This window comes from Pan troglodytes, chromosome 9, assembly GCF_028858775.2.
Source record: "Pan troglodytes isolate AG18354 chromosome 9, NHGRI_mPanTro3-v2.0_pri, whole genome shotgun sequence".
Classification (NCBI taxonomy): Eukaryota; Metazoa; Chordata; class Mammalia; order Primates; family Hominidae; genus Pan; species Pan troglodytes.
In genome coordinates, this window is record NC_072407.2 from 7018462 (window position 1) to 7033614 (window position 15153).

The window sequence follows — 15153 nt, forward strand, 5'->3', positions numbered from 1 at the left end:
TGGGCCTCAGGATCTGCCTGGATGGAGGCCAGGCCGCTGAGCTGCTGGGAATCTGTTCCACAGGTGGGAAGGTCGGCCCGCCATGGGCAGCCCAGTCCGGGAAACTTCCTGCCTCTGCTTTCCCACAGTGTCCTTCGATGGCCCCCAGTGACGTGTGTTGAATGTGGCGCTGGCCCCTTGGGCAGCCCAGCAGCCCCCACCCCAGCCAGCCCAGCCTGGGCAGCACTGGGGGCTCCTGGCTTTGAATTTGACCTATCCAGAAACAACGGGTCCTTCAGTGGGCTCAGCCCCTGAGACCACTCAGCCTGGGCTGTGTGCCCAGCGGCACTTCATGTACGTGGACGGGGCAGGCGGGCAGGCAGGCGTGGAGGAGCTAATGGGTAAGTTAGGCAGCACATTAACAAATGGACCAGCGGATGGGGGTGGGGAGCTCATCTCATTCATCTACAAATTATTAACAATAACTTGTTCATTAATGAATGAACAGGTGAGATACAGGTCAGTGGGTGCATGAATGAGTGAGGAGATGAATGAAGCGGGTCTTTTCTCAGCAGCTGACCCACGGCCAAGCCCCCGCTGGGCAGCATGTCCCTTCCTCCTCTCCCAAGCTGGGTGGTGCGGGCAGGGAGAGGGTCCATCCTCCCTTCAGTAGGTGAGGAAGCCACAGGCCTGGAGGGTGGCCCAGCCCAGGCAGGAGGGCGCCAGCCCCGGGCCCTCAGTCCCTTCCTGCAACCAGGGCCCAGGGGTCACTTCCTTCAGGGCCCAGTGAGCCCAAAGCCTCCGTCCTGCCCCCTGTCTCTTACCAGCTCGCTCCTGCATCAGTGCTACTGAAATGGGAAAGGTTTCCTTGTCCCCCTCGCAGGACATGTGACATGGGTGTGGCTCGCTTCTTCAGTGCCCCACTACTCAAAGTTCTAGGGGAGCATACAGTCGGACAGGTTGTGGGGCTCTGACCCCACAGCAGCGTCTAGGGGTGAATGTTTACAGCTGAAGCCCCATGGGTGTGTGTTACAGGGTGCTCTTTAGTTTAGCCGTCCATAGACAGCTTGCGTTAGTCAGCTCAGTTAGACCCCCTGCCTTACGGCAAGGACAGAGGTCTTTCTGTATCCCGAGGTTCTTGCCTTGGTGTACTGGAAGAATCAGATCACACGTGGGCTTGGAGAATGAGTGCAAGGTTTTATTGAATGGAAGTAGCTCTCAGCAGATGGGGGAGCCAGAAGGGAGATGGAGTGGGAGGGTGGTTTTCCCCTGGCATCAGGCCGCTCAGCAGCCTGGGCTCTCCTGCGTCCACCCCAGCCAAACCCTGCATCGTTCCTCCGGTCAATGGTCTGCCGGCCTGTCGGTGCCTGTTGGTGCCTGTCGGTGTGCTCCTACGCTGGTGTGTTCCTCTCGACCTACCCTCAGCGTCCAGCCGCTTGTGTCTTCTGCCGATGTGTTCCTCTTGATGTCCAGCCGCTTGTGTGTCTGCCCACTAAGTTCTCGAGATTTTTATAGGCACGGGATGGGAGCATGGCAGGCCAGGGTGTTCTTGGGAAATGCAACATTTGGGCAGAAACACCGAAATGTCTGTCCTCACCTGGGTCCGTGCACATAGGCCGTAGGGTGGAACCCTAGCCAGGGACCCGCCCTTCTCCTCCCAGCACTTCCCTGCCCCTCTTCCGTATCACTACCAGGAAAGGCCACTTGGCCCCATCCCAGGCCTCACCCAATACAGAGAGAGAGAGACACCACCCCCTGCAAAGGAGCAAGCCGGGCCCTTCTCTCTGAGACCACAGGGTCGACTGTGTTCAGCAGAAAAGCCAGGTAGCCAGCGCTGTCACCAGAGCAGTGGCTGACCCACACCGTGGCCTGGACAGAGCTGGGGGCCTGGCCTGGCACCGTCAGCCCTGGCTGCTTGCAGTCCCGGCCGGCTGTTTGCCTGTGAAGGCTCCGGCTGTGTTCTAGGGAGTTGGCAGGAGGGGAGGCCTGCAGCAGCTTCTAGCGGCCTGTGAAGCAGCCACGGGGCATGGCCCTCTGTGCAGAACAGGATCTGAGGAGCCCCGAGTGTTCTCACTGGATGTGGGGCCGCATCCAGACCTTGGCGGTCATGGCCACAGGCTCCCAAGGCCCTTAAGTGACAGCCAGTGGTAGACCCTTCACGGTCAGGCACCTATGACTCCCCGTTCCCTGCCTGCTCCCAGGCTGTTTGGGGTGATGGAAAGAGGCCAGGACGTGAGGCCAGGGTAATAGTTCCTCTCGTGTGTCAGGCCTGGGAGGGGGGCCTTCATGAGACCATCACGGAGATCTTGGAGCCTCCAGTTTGTCACATAGTTTTCTGTTACAGTTCATACTGTTTGCGTTCCATTAAAGACGTCTTCGCCCATCCCAGGTCGTGAAAATATTATCCAACTTTCTTCGACAGGCCCGATTGCCTCAAAGTTAGGCCTGTGACTCTCCCTGGGTTAACTTTGTGACCGGTGTGTGGTAAGGATCATGGTTGACATATTTTCACAGGTGCATCCACATTGGATGCACATTGTTCCAGCACCATTTATTGAAAAGCGTATCCTTCCGCCAGCTCGACGGCAAAGGCGTCTTTTCTATGAACCAGTGGCCACAGGAGGGTTTGTGTGTCTAATGTCCTATTGCACGGGTCCCCAGGCCACAGACCGGTACCCGTCCATAGACTGTTAGGAACAGGGCCGTGCAGCAGGAGGTGGGCGGTTGGCAAGTGAACGTGATCACCTGAGCTCCGCCTCCTGTCGGATCAGTGGTGGCGTTAGATTCTCGCAGGAGCGCGAACCCTGTTGTGAATGCACATGTGAGGGGTCTAGGCTGAGTGCTCCTTATGAGAATCTAATGCCTGCTGGTCTGAACTGGAACAGTTTCATCCTGAAACCATCTCCCCCCACCCCACCCCTGTCCACGGAAAAAGTGTCTTCCACGAAACTGGTCCCTGGTGCCAAAAAGGTTGGGGAACCACTGCCCTATTCCGTCAGACCCCCACTGTTCATCTGTCTGCCCACACGCTCTTAATCAAGCCCTGTGGCCTCATGAAACCCTGGGAGTGTCAGACCTCTGACTTTGTTGTTCTTCAAGATCGTCTTGGCTATTCTTGGCCCTTCACGTTGTTAGGAATATTTTAGAATCACCTTGTCGGTTTCCAATAAATAAATAAACAAACAAACAGCACTGTGATATTGATTGGAATCATATTTAATCCACACCTCAATTTGCAGAAAATTAACATCTTATAAATATTGAGTCTTCTTATACATGAACATACTATATCCCCAAGTCAAGTTAGGTCTTCTTTATCTGTCTCTCCAATGCTCAGTGCTTTTCTGTGTAGCAGTCTTACACATCTTTAAACAGATTTATTTTAGAGCTGGGTACGATGGCTCACACCTGTAATACCAACTACTTGGGAGGCTGAGGTGAGAGGATCACTTGAGCCCAGGAGTTTGAAACCAGCCTGGGCAAAATAACAAGACCCCATCTTAGAAGAAAAAAAAAAAAAATAAGAAAGAAAGAAAGAAATAAAGATTGTGAAAGCAAGACAGTAAAGAAGAAACAAAAAACTTTTTTGAAAGATTTATTCTTAAGTTTCTGGTCAAGTTTATGGTTATTGATGCTATTGTAATTGATATGTTTTATTTTCTAATTGTTACTAGCATATAGAAATATACATATACATATTTTAAAGACAGGGTCTCTGCATTCCAGGCTCAGAGCTTACAGCAGCCTTGAGCTCCTGGGCTCAAGCAGTCTGCCCATCTCAGCCTCCTGAGTAGCAAGAACGACAGGTACACACCACCAAGCCTGGCTATTTTTTAAATTTATTTTTTCTACAGATGGGGTCTCACTATGTTGCCCAGGCTGATCTCAAACTCCTGGGCTCAAGTGATCCTCCCACCCCACCCTCCCAAAGCACTGGGATTGCAGATGTGAGCCACTCTGTCAGGCCTAGAAATATAATTATTATATATCATCCTTAAAACCGGCGTTCTTGTTAAATTCATGTATTCCAACAGTTTATCTGAGGATTCTTAGGGATTTTTTTTACATGTATGGTTATGTCATTTGCAAATAACAAATGTTTTATTTTTTCCTGTCCAATCCTTGTACCTTTTATCTCCCTTTTCCTACCTTTTTAACATACCAGCTGGGACTTTCTGGACAATGTGAAATAGAAACGATAACATCCTTGCCTTGCTTCCTGTCTCAGGAGGAAAGCGTATCACATTTCACTATTAAGTATGATGTCTGCTTAGGGTTTGGGTTTTTTTGTTTTAGTTTTTGTCTTTTTTTTTTTAGGTAATGGAGTTTCTATTCCTAGTTTGCTGAGAGTTGTGTTTTTAATTATGAACAGGTCTCGCTTTATCAAATGCTTTTTTACAATCTGTTGTGTTGATTCTATTTTTTCTGACTTATTCTGTTGATGTGAAGAGTGACGCTGCTTGGTCCTTAGAGGGTAAACTCAGCATGCACAAGTGGATTAAACCACATTCGAGCATGTGTTTGGGCACAGTGTTACATGCAGCTTGCTGGTGGTGGTTAGGATATTTGCACGTATGTTCACGAGAGAGATTAACCTGTGATTTTTTTTTTCTTTCTTGAAATATCCTTGTCAGATTTTGATATCAAGGTTATGCTGCCTTATGAAAATACCTGTATAAAATTGACATTATTTTTTCCTTAAATATTTGGAAGAATTTACTGGTGATGTCATCTAGATACAGAGTTTTCTTTGCCAGAGGATCATTAAAATTCCAAATTTAACTTATTTAATTAATATTGCGCAATTTGGATTATTTTTGTTTTTGTGTCTACTTTTACATACTGTGTTTTTAAATAATTTGTATATTTTATCTAAATCATCAAAAGTATTTTTGTTTGTAATGTCCTCTGAATAAATGTTTCTGCACCTCTAGGTCTATAGTGACATTCCATCTTTAACTCCTGATGGTGGTCATTTGTGTCCCCTCCCCCATCTGATCAATCTTCCCCAAAGTGTGTCTGTTTTATTAGTCTCTTCTGAGAACCAAATTTTGGCTTTGTTGATTTTCCTTAAATAATGTTCATTTTTTATCTCATAGACTGTGCTCTTTATCTCTTCCCTCCTACTATCTTTGGGTGTAATTTGCCATTTTTTTAACCGCTTGAGATGGATTTCAGCCTTTCCTCTGCTCTGAGATATGCATTTAAAGCCACGAGGTTCACTGTCTGTGCTTATTTCACTGTACTTTCAGTACCTATTTGGCTATGAATTTTAATACCTTACATTTTTATTACTATTTAATTTAAACTGTTGTTTGATTCTCATTATATATTTTTCTTTGACCCCTGGGTTATTTAGATTGTTTAATATCCAAAATACATGGAGATTCCCTAGTTATCTCTTTTTATGGATTTCTAATTTAATTGTACTGTAGTCAGAGAGCATAATAAATATGATTTGCCTGCTTTGAAATTTGTTGGAACTTGCTTCTGAAGTCTTGCATATGGTCTCTTTTGGTACATGTTCTGTGTGCACTAGGGAAGCTTATGTAGTCTCCAGTTGTAGGGAGCAGTGTTCTGTATATGTCAAGTTGCTAATCAGGCTGTTCAAATTTGTCTCTGACTTGACAAAGCTTTGACTGCTTTTCTATCAGTTACTGACGAGGTGTGTTCAAATCTCCCACCATTTTCTCTTTTAGCTTTTAGTTCTGCCAGTTTGCTTTATGTATTTTAAGGTTATGTTTTTAGGTGCATACAAATTTAGAATTGATCTCGTCCTGCTGAATTGACACTTTTATAAATAGGACATATTCTTCTTTAGTAATACTTAAAGTCTGCTGTCGGTTTTCCTTTACTAGTTTTCATTTGGCTACACCATGACCTATCTTTTTCTATCTTTTCCCAACATGTTTTTGTATCTTTATATTTTAAAGTGGATTTATATAGTTGTTTTTAATCATGACAATCTTGATCTTTTAATTAGACTATTAATCCACTTATAATGTATGCAATCTACCATCTTATGCTTCTTTTTCATTTGTTTCATCTCTTCCTTTAAGTCTATTTTCTTTTCATGCTCCAAGCTGGCTATTTTCTTTGGGTTCACAGCTATTCTTTTCTACTCTGTTGTCCCTGCTATCCAACTCACCTATTGCATTCTTCATTTCCATTATGGTCCTTACTTTTCTGGAAGTTCCTTTTTATGTATCTATAAATTTTATTTCTCTGGTAAAATTGTCTATCTTTTCATCTATTTTCTTGAACCTATTTATCATGGTTATTTTGAAATCTTCATCTAAATATTCTGAAGCAAAGCACAATCATCTGTTAGCTCACAAATCTATGGGTCAGCAATCTGGGCTGCCCAGTTGGGTGGTCTCACTTGGATTTGATGACATGGCAGTACTTGCATGGTGATGTGGTGGTGGCTGAGTGGTCTCCGTTGTCCTCACGTGTCTGGAGCCACTGGGTTGTCAGCCAGGGTCTCTCAGCTCTCCTTCACGTGGCTGTTCCAGCAGGCTAGCTCAGACTTGTCCGTGAGCCAACAGAATTCTAAGAGGGTAAGAGTAGATACCACAAGGTCCTTGAGGCTGAGCTTCAGAAGACATGATCATTTCCACCATGGTGGAGATAGACTGTAGCCTGCAATGGGAGAAACCACAATGGATTGTGCCCATCTTTAATTAATCACAGTCTGCCCTCTGGCCATAACTTTTCGCATTCTCCCCTATGCAAAATTCACTCACCCCCCTCCCCACGATACCTAAAATTCTCACCCAATTACATGTGGCATCATGCTCAAAGTCCGACATCTTGTGATCTGCCCCTTCTTCCAGCCTCTGTCCAATTCCTTGTCCCAAAATTAATGCTGTAAGTTTTAGGATATTGATATGACATTACCTATTTCTTAGTCCTTATTTCTGTATCAGTTACCTATTGTTGCGTAGCAAACTAGACCTAAATTTAGTGGCTTCAAATATTTTCTTTGGGCCGGGCATGGTGGCTCATGCCTGTAATCCCAGCACTTTTGGAGGCCAAGGCGGACAGATCATGAGGTCAAGAGATCAACACCATCCTAGCCAACATGATCAAACCCTGTCTCTACTAAAAATACAAAAATTAGCTGGGCATGGTGGTGTGCACCTGCTACTCAGGAGGCTGAGGCAGAAAAATCACTTGAACCTGGGAGGCGGAGGCTGCAGTGAGCCGAGGTTGTGCCACTGCACTCCAGCCTGGCAATAGAGCGAGACTCCATCTATATGTGTGTGTGTGTGTATTTTTTTTTTCTTTGCTTAGCTAGGAGGTTGGACTTGGTTCAGCTAGGAGGTTGTTCTGTTGGTGCTGGCTGTTAGCTGAGGCCTCTCTCTTCTCCATGTGGCCTCTCTAATCAGCAAGCTTGTTTGCAGGGCCACATTCTAAAAGGACATGAATTATATACCGTGTACGTTCCCCAGTACTCTTTCATCAATGAAGTCACAAGGTGACCCCAAATTCAAGTAATAGGAAAACAGACTCCATCTCTTAATGGAAGGAGCTACAAGTATTTAAGGCTGTTGGAAGTACCACACCTTTAGAGCTGTATGATCTCTCTTTTCCCTTGCCTTTTAGTCTTTCGTGTATAAAATTGTAGATGCTCAAGGGTATTATCTCCCTACAGATAATTTTATTTTCTTCTGCCACGCGCAAAGCACCTTACTCCAGTAAGGGATTGAGAGAGGTGGGGTTAATGTGATAGAAAGTTGGCATTGCTTAGTTTCTGGGGCTGCCTTCTAGATAGCTTCTAAACCCCAAAGCTTCTCTCCACAGTGCCATGAGTCCACTGAGTACTCTGCTTAGCTTTTACCCCTTCAGCAACTGCTTTTTGCTCATTTTCTGTGATTCTCACCCACCCGTGTGGCTTAGGAATTCACAAGTGTTTCCAGAGGAAGTTGTGTGAAAGGTGGCTAGAGGACCAGAATCTTTTTCCCTCATGTCCTGGCTGTCCTTTGACCCTGGACTCCACATTTTTATCACTAGCCCACTGGGCCCCCACCCTGTTGGGTGTCAGTGCTCCCCAAACTGACAAGTGCCCTGAGGAGGAAATGCTCGGATGCAGGCGCAGCTCAGTTCATTTCCTTTCTATGTGGGATCCTCACCTTCTATGTCTTTCTTGGTCTCCAAAGCCTCACACAGCTGTTCCTTGCTGTTGGCATCACTTAGTCTCACAGTCCCCGGTGTTTGCATCAGGAAAGTCAGGCAGGCGTTAGCTTCACTGCCAGGAGGGAATCTCCTGTGGCCTCCATGGCGCTGTGTTTTCTTCCAGTCTTTTTTCTATGCACAGACACATCATCCCCTTTGTTTCCTTTTGTGATGCTGTTTCTAAAAGGATCCTTATTTCTAGAAGAAACTTTAGGAGGCAAAAACAATGCAGCCCCCTTAACAGAGTGGCTCTGGTGGCAACTTTCCCTTGTTAATTTGTCCTGTAGCCCCTACTTTCCCAAGCGCTTGCTGTTTGTGGGGCTACAGGACACAGCAGCTGAAAGGGGCTGTGGGCATCGCCAGCATGTACCCTCTTATCCCATTTGCTGACAAGGATCCTGAAGGCCCAAGCATAGAAAGAAGTTCCTATGGCTGCCATGTGTTAGCAGCATAGCCATGGCCAACTCAGGGCCCTGACTCCTACTTGACCCCCTTCTGAATGACACTCAAGGTAAGGGTCCCCTTCCCACTCACAGGTGAGGTGAAACATTTCACCTTGAAAAGCCTCTTGCCCCCAGCCTCCCCTCGAGCCCACACTGGGACATGGCCTAAGTATCTCCATCCCATGGAGTTGAACACTCGCCTTGTTTCTGGAAGGATCCAGTCTGCGTGCTCCTCAGGCAGTGCAGGGGCAGTGAGGGGATGACCAGCACAGGGTGGCCACTCACAATCTCCTCTCCTCTCTCCACTGCAGGCTGCGGGAACACCATCGGGCCACCATTAAGGTCATTCGACGCATGCAGTACTTTGTGGCCAAGAAGAAATTCCAGGTAAGCCCTGTGCTGAGCCTTCCTGCCCTCAGCCTGCCCCTCGCAGCCTGATGCAGCTGCCCACACCTCTCCTGGGTTCTCTCCTGCCCATAGTGGAGGGTGTCAAGGCCTCCGCCCCCAAGCCACACAGGCAGGCCTATCTGAGACCTGACAGTGCCTACCCCACCGAACCCCAGACAGCAGGCCCCTCAGAGGACGTATCCTTGGAGGCCCGGCCTGGAACCAGGGACACATGCAGTGTCTTCTTCACCAAGTAGAAGGCAGCAGCCGTGTAGCTCACTCAGTCCTCCCGTGGGGTGGGTCGTGCAAGGCAGCATTAGTGAGAGATGTGAGGGTGACATCAGAATGACTCAGAGATGGTGCGGAGCCTGCCCTGAGTCACCAAGCTGGGAAGGCAGGTCCCCCAGACCCCCCAGCCCTGTCCTCCGCTGGCTCAGTGCTCTCATTCCCTGCTCCTCCACCCTCTGTGAGTTGGGAGGATGGAGGGAGGCTGGGCCCTGCTCTGTAAGAGGTGGGGTCCCCTTGGCCAGGTGAGGCTGGAGCTCCGGGGCTTCCATAAGCTGCCCTAACTTCTCCAGGGGCATGTCCCCCCTACAGAAGCCCCTTAGAGCCCCCAGAGTCCATGCCCCGCAGAGAATGCCATTGATGGCAGGCATGTCTCCCCTCCTGCCTTGGGGACATTCCTCGGATGAAGGCGGTGGTGGGGGGTACTGAGTCCTGGCTTGGAAATACATGTGTAGGTGTGGGAACCCCGTATCCTCTGTGGTGGGTGATCCAGAAGGCATAGATCACAAAGCAGGGAAGGCTGGGGGGTGACTTGCCTGAGTCCCTTGGAGCGGAGGGCGTGTGACGTGCTTGAGTGAGTGCGTGTCTGCAGGAGCAGGGCGGGGTGGGGCTTCTGAGCTGGGGGCCCCTGGTACCTCAGCCACAGCCTCACCAGTCATAAGGCACAGCCCAGGAAGGCTCAGCAATGTCCGCCGACCACCAGGACCCACAGTCGGTGGCATCCCAGCCCACCAAGACTTATCCTGGAGCCACTGAGCTCCCTGCTAGGGTCTGGTCAGGGCTTATGGGGGCCTTTGTCAAGTGGTCGTTGGGTCGGGCTGGGAAGATCATCTTGACTTCAGGAGCCTGAGATGAGCCAAGATAATGCACAGCCCATCCAGACGGACTGACAGTGGCATTCAAGTCTGGTCCCCCTGCAGCCATGTCTTTCACACCAGGCCACACCTTCCACTCCAGGCCCCAGGATTGACACAGGCCCCCCCACAGTCTCCTTGGTGGAGCCCCCACCCATCTGGGCCCTGGAGCCACCTCAGCCTCCAGACTTCACAGGGCGGTCTGGGTGCAGACCCTGGCCCAGGCAGCCCTGGGCAAGTTCTTCCCCAGCTGTGAGGGGAATGAGAGCCTAAGGGTTTGGCATAAGACCATATGCACGTGCCTCACCCGGGCCTTGCCCCCAGCAACCCCAGGCCAGCACCCGCTAGGCTCGTCGTCACTCTGAGCCCCAAGAGCAGCCCTCGGCCAGGCCCTTGCCAAGAGCAGTATGCGGGCCCTCGTTCTGGCCACCGGGCCGCCATCTCCAGGGGGGTTTCGCACGCACAGCCCTCCCACAGTGGTGTTTCTCAGCTGGCCCTCCCACCTGCATCCCCCCAGGGAAGGGGGTGGTTCATGACTCAACTGAACCAAGTTGTGTCAAAGCTCCCAGCAGTGCCTGGGACCTCTTGCAGTCAAAATAAAAGCCATGGCAAATGCCACTGCTGGCCAGTGCCCGGAGATCTGCCTGGCATGTTCTAGGGGAGATCTGACAGCCCCTGTGGACCAGGGTGTCTCCATTCTGGGACCATCTCCTCTCTCTGGTGCTGGCATGGAGGGCCTTGCTGGAGCAAGGAGCTCGCTCGGGGGCAATGGAAGAGAGAGGCCAGCCTCCTGGCAGCACCAGTGCTCTCCCAGACAGGGAAGGGGCTGCGTGAACCCCTTTGGGACTCAGGTCTGGGCAGGGCAGTCCCCCGAGGGCAGAGGAGACCATGGGAAGGGCCAGGGTGTGTCAGTTTGCTGGAGAACAGCATGGTCGTGACAGCCGAAGCAGCTGACGTCACCCCAGCAGTAGAGCAGAGGGACACAGGGAGCCTCCCAGGGTGGGGCTGGTGTCTGGCCTGAGGGTGCAGAGCAGGTCCCAGCAGGGCAGAGCCAGAGCCCACCAAGGCTTGCAGAACTGCACCACTTGGGCATCCTGGGGGCTGCTTCCAAGGTCTGGGGGAACCCAGCAGAGCATGCAGACCCTGATGGCTCCTGGGCAGGCCTAGCTCCAGGGGTGGTGTGGGCAGCTTCCAGCTCAGGTCAAGAGATCATCCAGCCATCCCTTTCTCCCTCAGCCAGGAAGGACACTGGCATTGAGGTTGATATCAAGGATATCCCATCGTGATAATAACTACCATGGCTTCCAGTCTTGTGGTGAAACCTCAGATGCGTAGCCTCCTGGCCAAGCGTCTGCAATTTCATGTTGTTGGAGCATTCGTTGAATACCTGGGAGTTGCAGCTCTCTGTAAGTTTGATGTGGCTGAACCAAGAAAAAAGGCACACGATTTCTACAGATATTATGATGCCATCAAAGATTTTGAGGTGATGAGGAAGGCTGGCATCTTTCGGAGTGCAAAGTGATTTTGGAATATAAAGAATTTCTTTGGGTTGAATTACCTAGAAGCTTGTCAGTGACCTGTGTTCCTGAACTGTGAAACATGAATATATGGGCCAAGAAATGGTTTCTCTTGGTAAATAAGCAATTAAGAAATACAAAAAGAGAGAGAGGGAGAGGGACAGAGAGAGAGAGATCATCTGCGCCAGCCCCAGCAGGCCCTGTCGCTGAGCCACAGGTGAAAAAGCTGGTCCCTGGGGAGGAACACAGTGAGCCCTGCACTCCCTTCCAGGCAGGAGGGAGTGGGTCCCCTTTCCTGTCTTAGGACACAGGCCGGGACCCTGAGAATGGCCCAGGAGGCTTCCTGAAGCAGACTGGGAAACCCCCACCCCACTGTCTGCTTCTCCACTGCTCTCTGGCCCTGGGAGCCTTGCAGAAACCTGGCAACAGCAGGATCCTCGCAGGGCACAGAGGCTCCTGCACAAAGCCGCTGGGGCTCCCTCCAACCTCACCAGCTGGCTCTTATTGCTGGGGGCAGCATGGAGGGGTGGGGCCAGGGTGAGGGGAGCAGTAGCCCGTGGCAGTGAGGAGCTGTGTGTGGCTCCAGGGGCTCCCCTAGCCCACCTCTCAGGATGCTTCCCTTCCTCCACGCCTGCCTGTCTGCTTGCTTGCACCCCACCCCACCCCCGCTGGCCTCAGGGGCTGCTGACATGGCAGGTGACCCCTCTGCCTACCTTGCTGGCTGATAAGTCCTTGGCCAACCACCCCTGTGTCTGGCCCAAGGAGCCGGAGCCTCTCCACCCTTCAAGTTTGCCTTGAACTCCCTGTCCACCATCAGTCAGTCTGGACAGGCCTGCATTATCTCGGCTCATCTCAGGCTCCTGAAGTCAGGATGATCTTTCCAGCCCAACCCCAGATGACCACTGGACAAAGGCCCCCGTGAGCCCTAACCATATCCTAGCAGGGATCTCAGTGGCTCCAGGATAAGTCTCTGTGGGCTGGGATGCCACCGGGCCGTGGGTCCTCATGGTCTGCGGGCATTGCTGAGCCTTCTTGGGCTATGCCCTACACCAGGTAAGGCTGTGGCTGAAGGTGCAGGGAGCTCTCTGCTGATAGGCCCACCCAGCCCTGCTCCTGCAGACGTGCACACACTCAGGTACATAATACTTCCTTGCCCACAACAGGCCTGTTTGGAAGCACTCGCATCTGCAGAGGCTCCTAACACACACACCTACACCCACCTGGTCACAGTGGCCCAGAGACTCCTAGGGCTTGGTTTTCCCCTGCCCTGCCTCCCTTCACCTGCCCACACCGCACCCAGCATGGCTGGAGGTGCCCCATGCTTCAGCTTCACAGAGCTCTGTGGTCTGCAGGAGGCTCACCACCATGACTCATGCCATGTTCAGTGTGTTCTGAAGAGAGGCTTCGGCCACAGCTGGCTGTGACTCTGGCTCTGGCATGGTGCTGGCTTAGGATTCCCTGACCTTTCTCAACTCCCATCCTATGTCATCCTCACTCCCTCCCTTAAGGCAGAGCAAGGCAGGGCTCAGCATCCCATCTTAGAGAAGAGAGCGTAGAATCTCCATCATACAGAAGGGAGAAACAGAGTTCAACAACCCGTCTTACAGAAAGGAGGATCAAGGCTCAGTATCCCATCTTATAGAAGAGAGAGACAGGGCTCAGCATCCCATCTTGCAGAAAGGAGCTTAGAATCTCCATTATACAGAAAGGAGAAACAGAGCTCAGCAACCCATCTTACAGAAAGGAGGATCAAGGCTTAGCATCCCATCTTATGGAAGAGAGAGACAGGGCTCAGCGTCCAATCTTACAGAAAGGAGGATCAAGGCTCAGCATCCCATCTTATAGAAGATACCAACAGGGCTCAGCATCCTATCTTACAGAAAGGAGGATCAGGGCTCAGCATCCCATCTTACAGAAAGGAGGATCAGGGCTCAGCATCCCATCTTACAGAAGGGAGCTCAGCATTTTCATCCTACAGGAAGGAGAAACATCCCATCTTCCAAAAGGGAGGATCAGGGCTCAGCATCCCATCTTACAGAAAGGAAGATCAGGGCTCAGCATCCCATCTTACAGAAAGGAAGATCAAGGCTCAGTATTCCATCTTACAGAAAGGAGCTCAGTATCTCCATCTTACAGGAGGGAGAAACAGGGCTCAGTGTCCCATCTTCCAAAAGGGAGGATCAGGGCTTAATATCCCATCTTACAGAAAGGAGAATCAAGGCTCAGCATTCCATCTTACAGAAGGGAGCTTAGCATCTCCATCTTACAGGAGATGCTACCAGGTACAAGAGATGCTACCAGATGCTAACAGGGCTCAGCAACCCACCTTACAGAAGGGGAGGATTGAGGCTCAGCATCCCATCTTAAAGAAGAGAGAGACAGGGTTCAGCATCCCATATTACAGAAGGGGGAATCAAGGCTCAGCATCCCATCTTATAGAAGACAGAGACAGCGTTCAGCATCCCATCTTACAGAAAAGAGAATCAAGACTCAACATCCCATTTCATAGAAGAGAACTCAGCATCTCCATCTTATAGGAAGGAGAAACAGGGCTCAGCATCCCCTTTTACAGAAGAGAGAGACAGGGCTCAGCATTTTATCTTACAGAAGAGAGAAGAAGGACTTAGCATTCCCATATTACAGGAGAAACTGAGACCTGAGGATGTTATTACTAGCCTGTACATAAGTACGGTTTTTACAGGCCAGAGGGTCTGCCTAGAGTCCAACCCCATGCCTGCCTCTATCACAGTTCTTGGTGTGTCATTTCTGGGCAATGCCGGCGATTCTGGTGCCCAGTGTGGCCCCAGGAGCAGGAGGCCCTTTCTTCCATGGGGCACAGCTGTGTTGTGAGGACACGGGCCCCATCCCAGCCCTCCTGATCTCAGGATCTCCCGTTCAGGGCCCAGAGAGTGGCTAGTGTTGCCAGTGAGGGCCCTACCTGCTTGTGTCAGGTGGAAGAGGAACCCCCTGAACTTCTGAGGCCCAGCCTTTGGTAGGGAGGAGGTCTCTGCCCTGTCTTGGGATTCCTGGGGTCCAAAACAATGTTGGGCGGGCTGTAAGAACTCCACCAAGCCTCCGGCATTGGTGGCAGAACCCCTGGGCATGTCAGAAGTGTGTCTAGAGCTGAAAGTGGGTACATGGAGACCTGACCTCAGGGTCTCCCCATCTGGGAACTTGCAGCTTCCCAGGGTAGAAGTGGCTGCATCCTCAGATTAAGGTCACCCTGGTCTCAGGAGTAGGACCCCAAAGAGAGGTAGCAGGTGGGCAGGGAGGGCATGTTCCCAGACCCAGCCCGGGCCCTCAACGGTACCTGAGCTTCCTCCTTTCTCATCCTGGGCCTCAATTGCCTCCCTCTGACTTGGGCTGGCCCTGCCCCACCCCTCCCCACCAAGCCACTTGGCTTGTCTCTTGGGCCTTGCAAATTCCCCAGCAAAAGGCAGGAAAGCCACTAGCTCAGTGCTAAGGTGGCTATTTGAGCACTAATGATGACTACCCTGGGCCTCACCCGGT

The 15153-nt window shown here is 50.9% G+C and overlaps 1 protein-coding gene across 4 annotated transcripts in view; it reads left to right on the forward strand.

Annotated features, from left to right (window-relative positions):
* The window catches only part of KCNQ1 (potassium voltage-gated channel subfamily Q member 1), a 404939-nt gene that overhangs the window by 315621 nt on the left and 74165 nt on the right, over window positions 1-15153 (forward strand). For all 4 annotated transcript variants that reach the window (XM_016920191.4, XM_016920192.4, XM_024346905.3 and 1 more), the window contains one exon: window positions 8912-8987. In XM_016920191.4, coding sequence (XP_016775680.1) covers window positions 8912-8987 — 76 coding nt within the window. The remainder of the gene's footprint in view (window positions 1-8911; window positions 8988-15153) is intronic.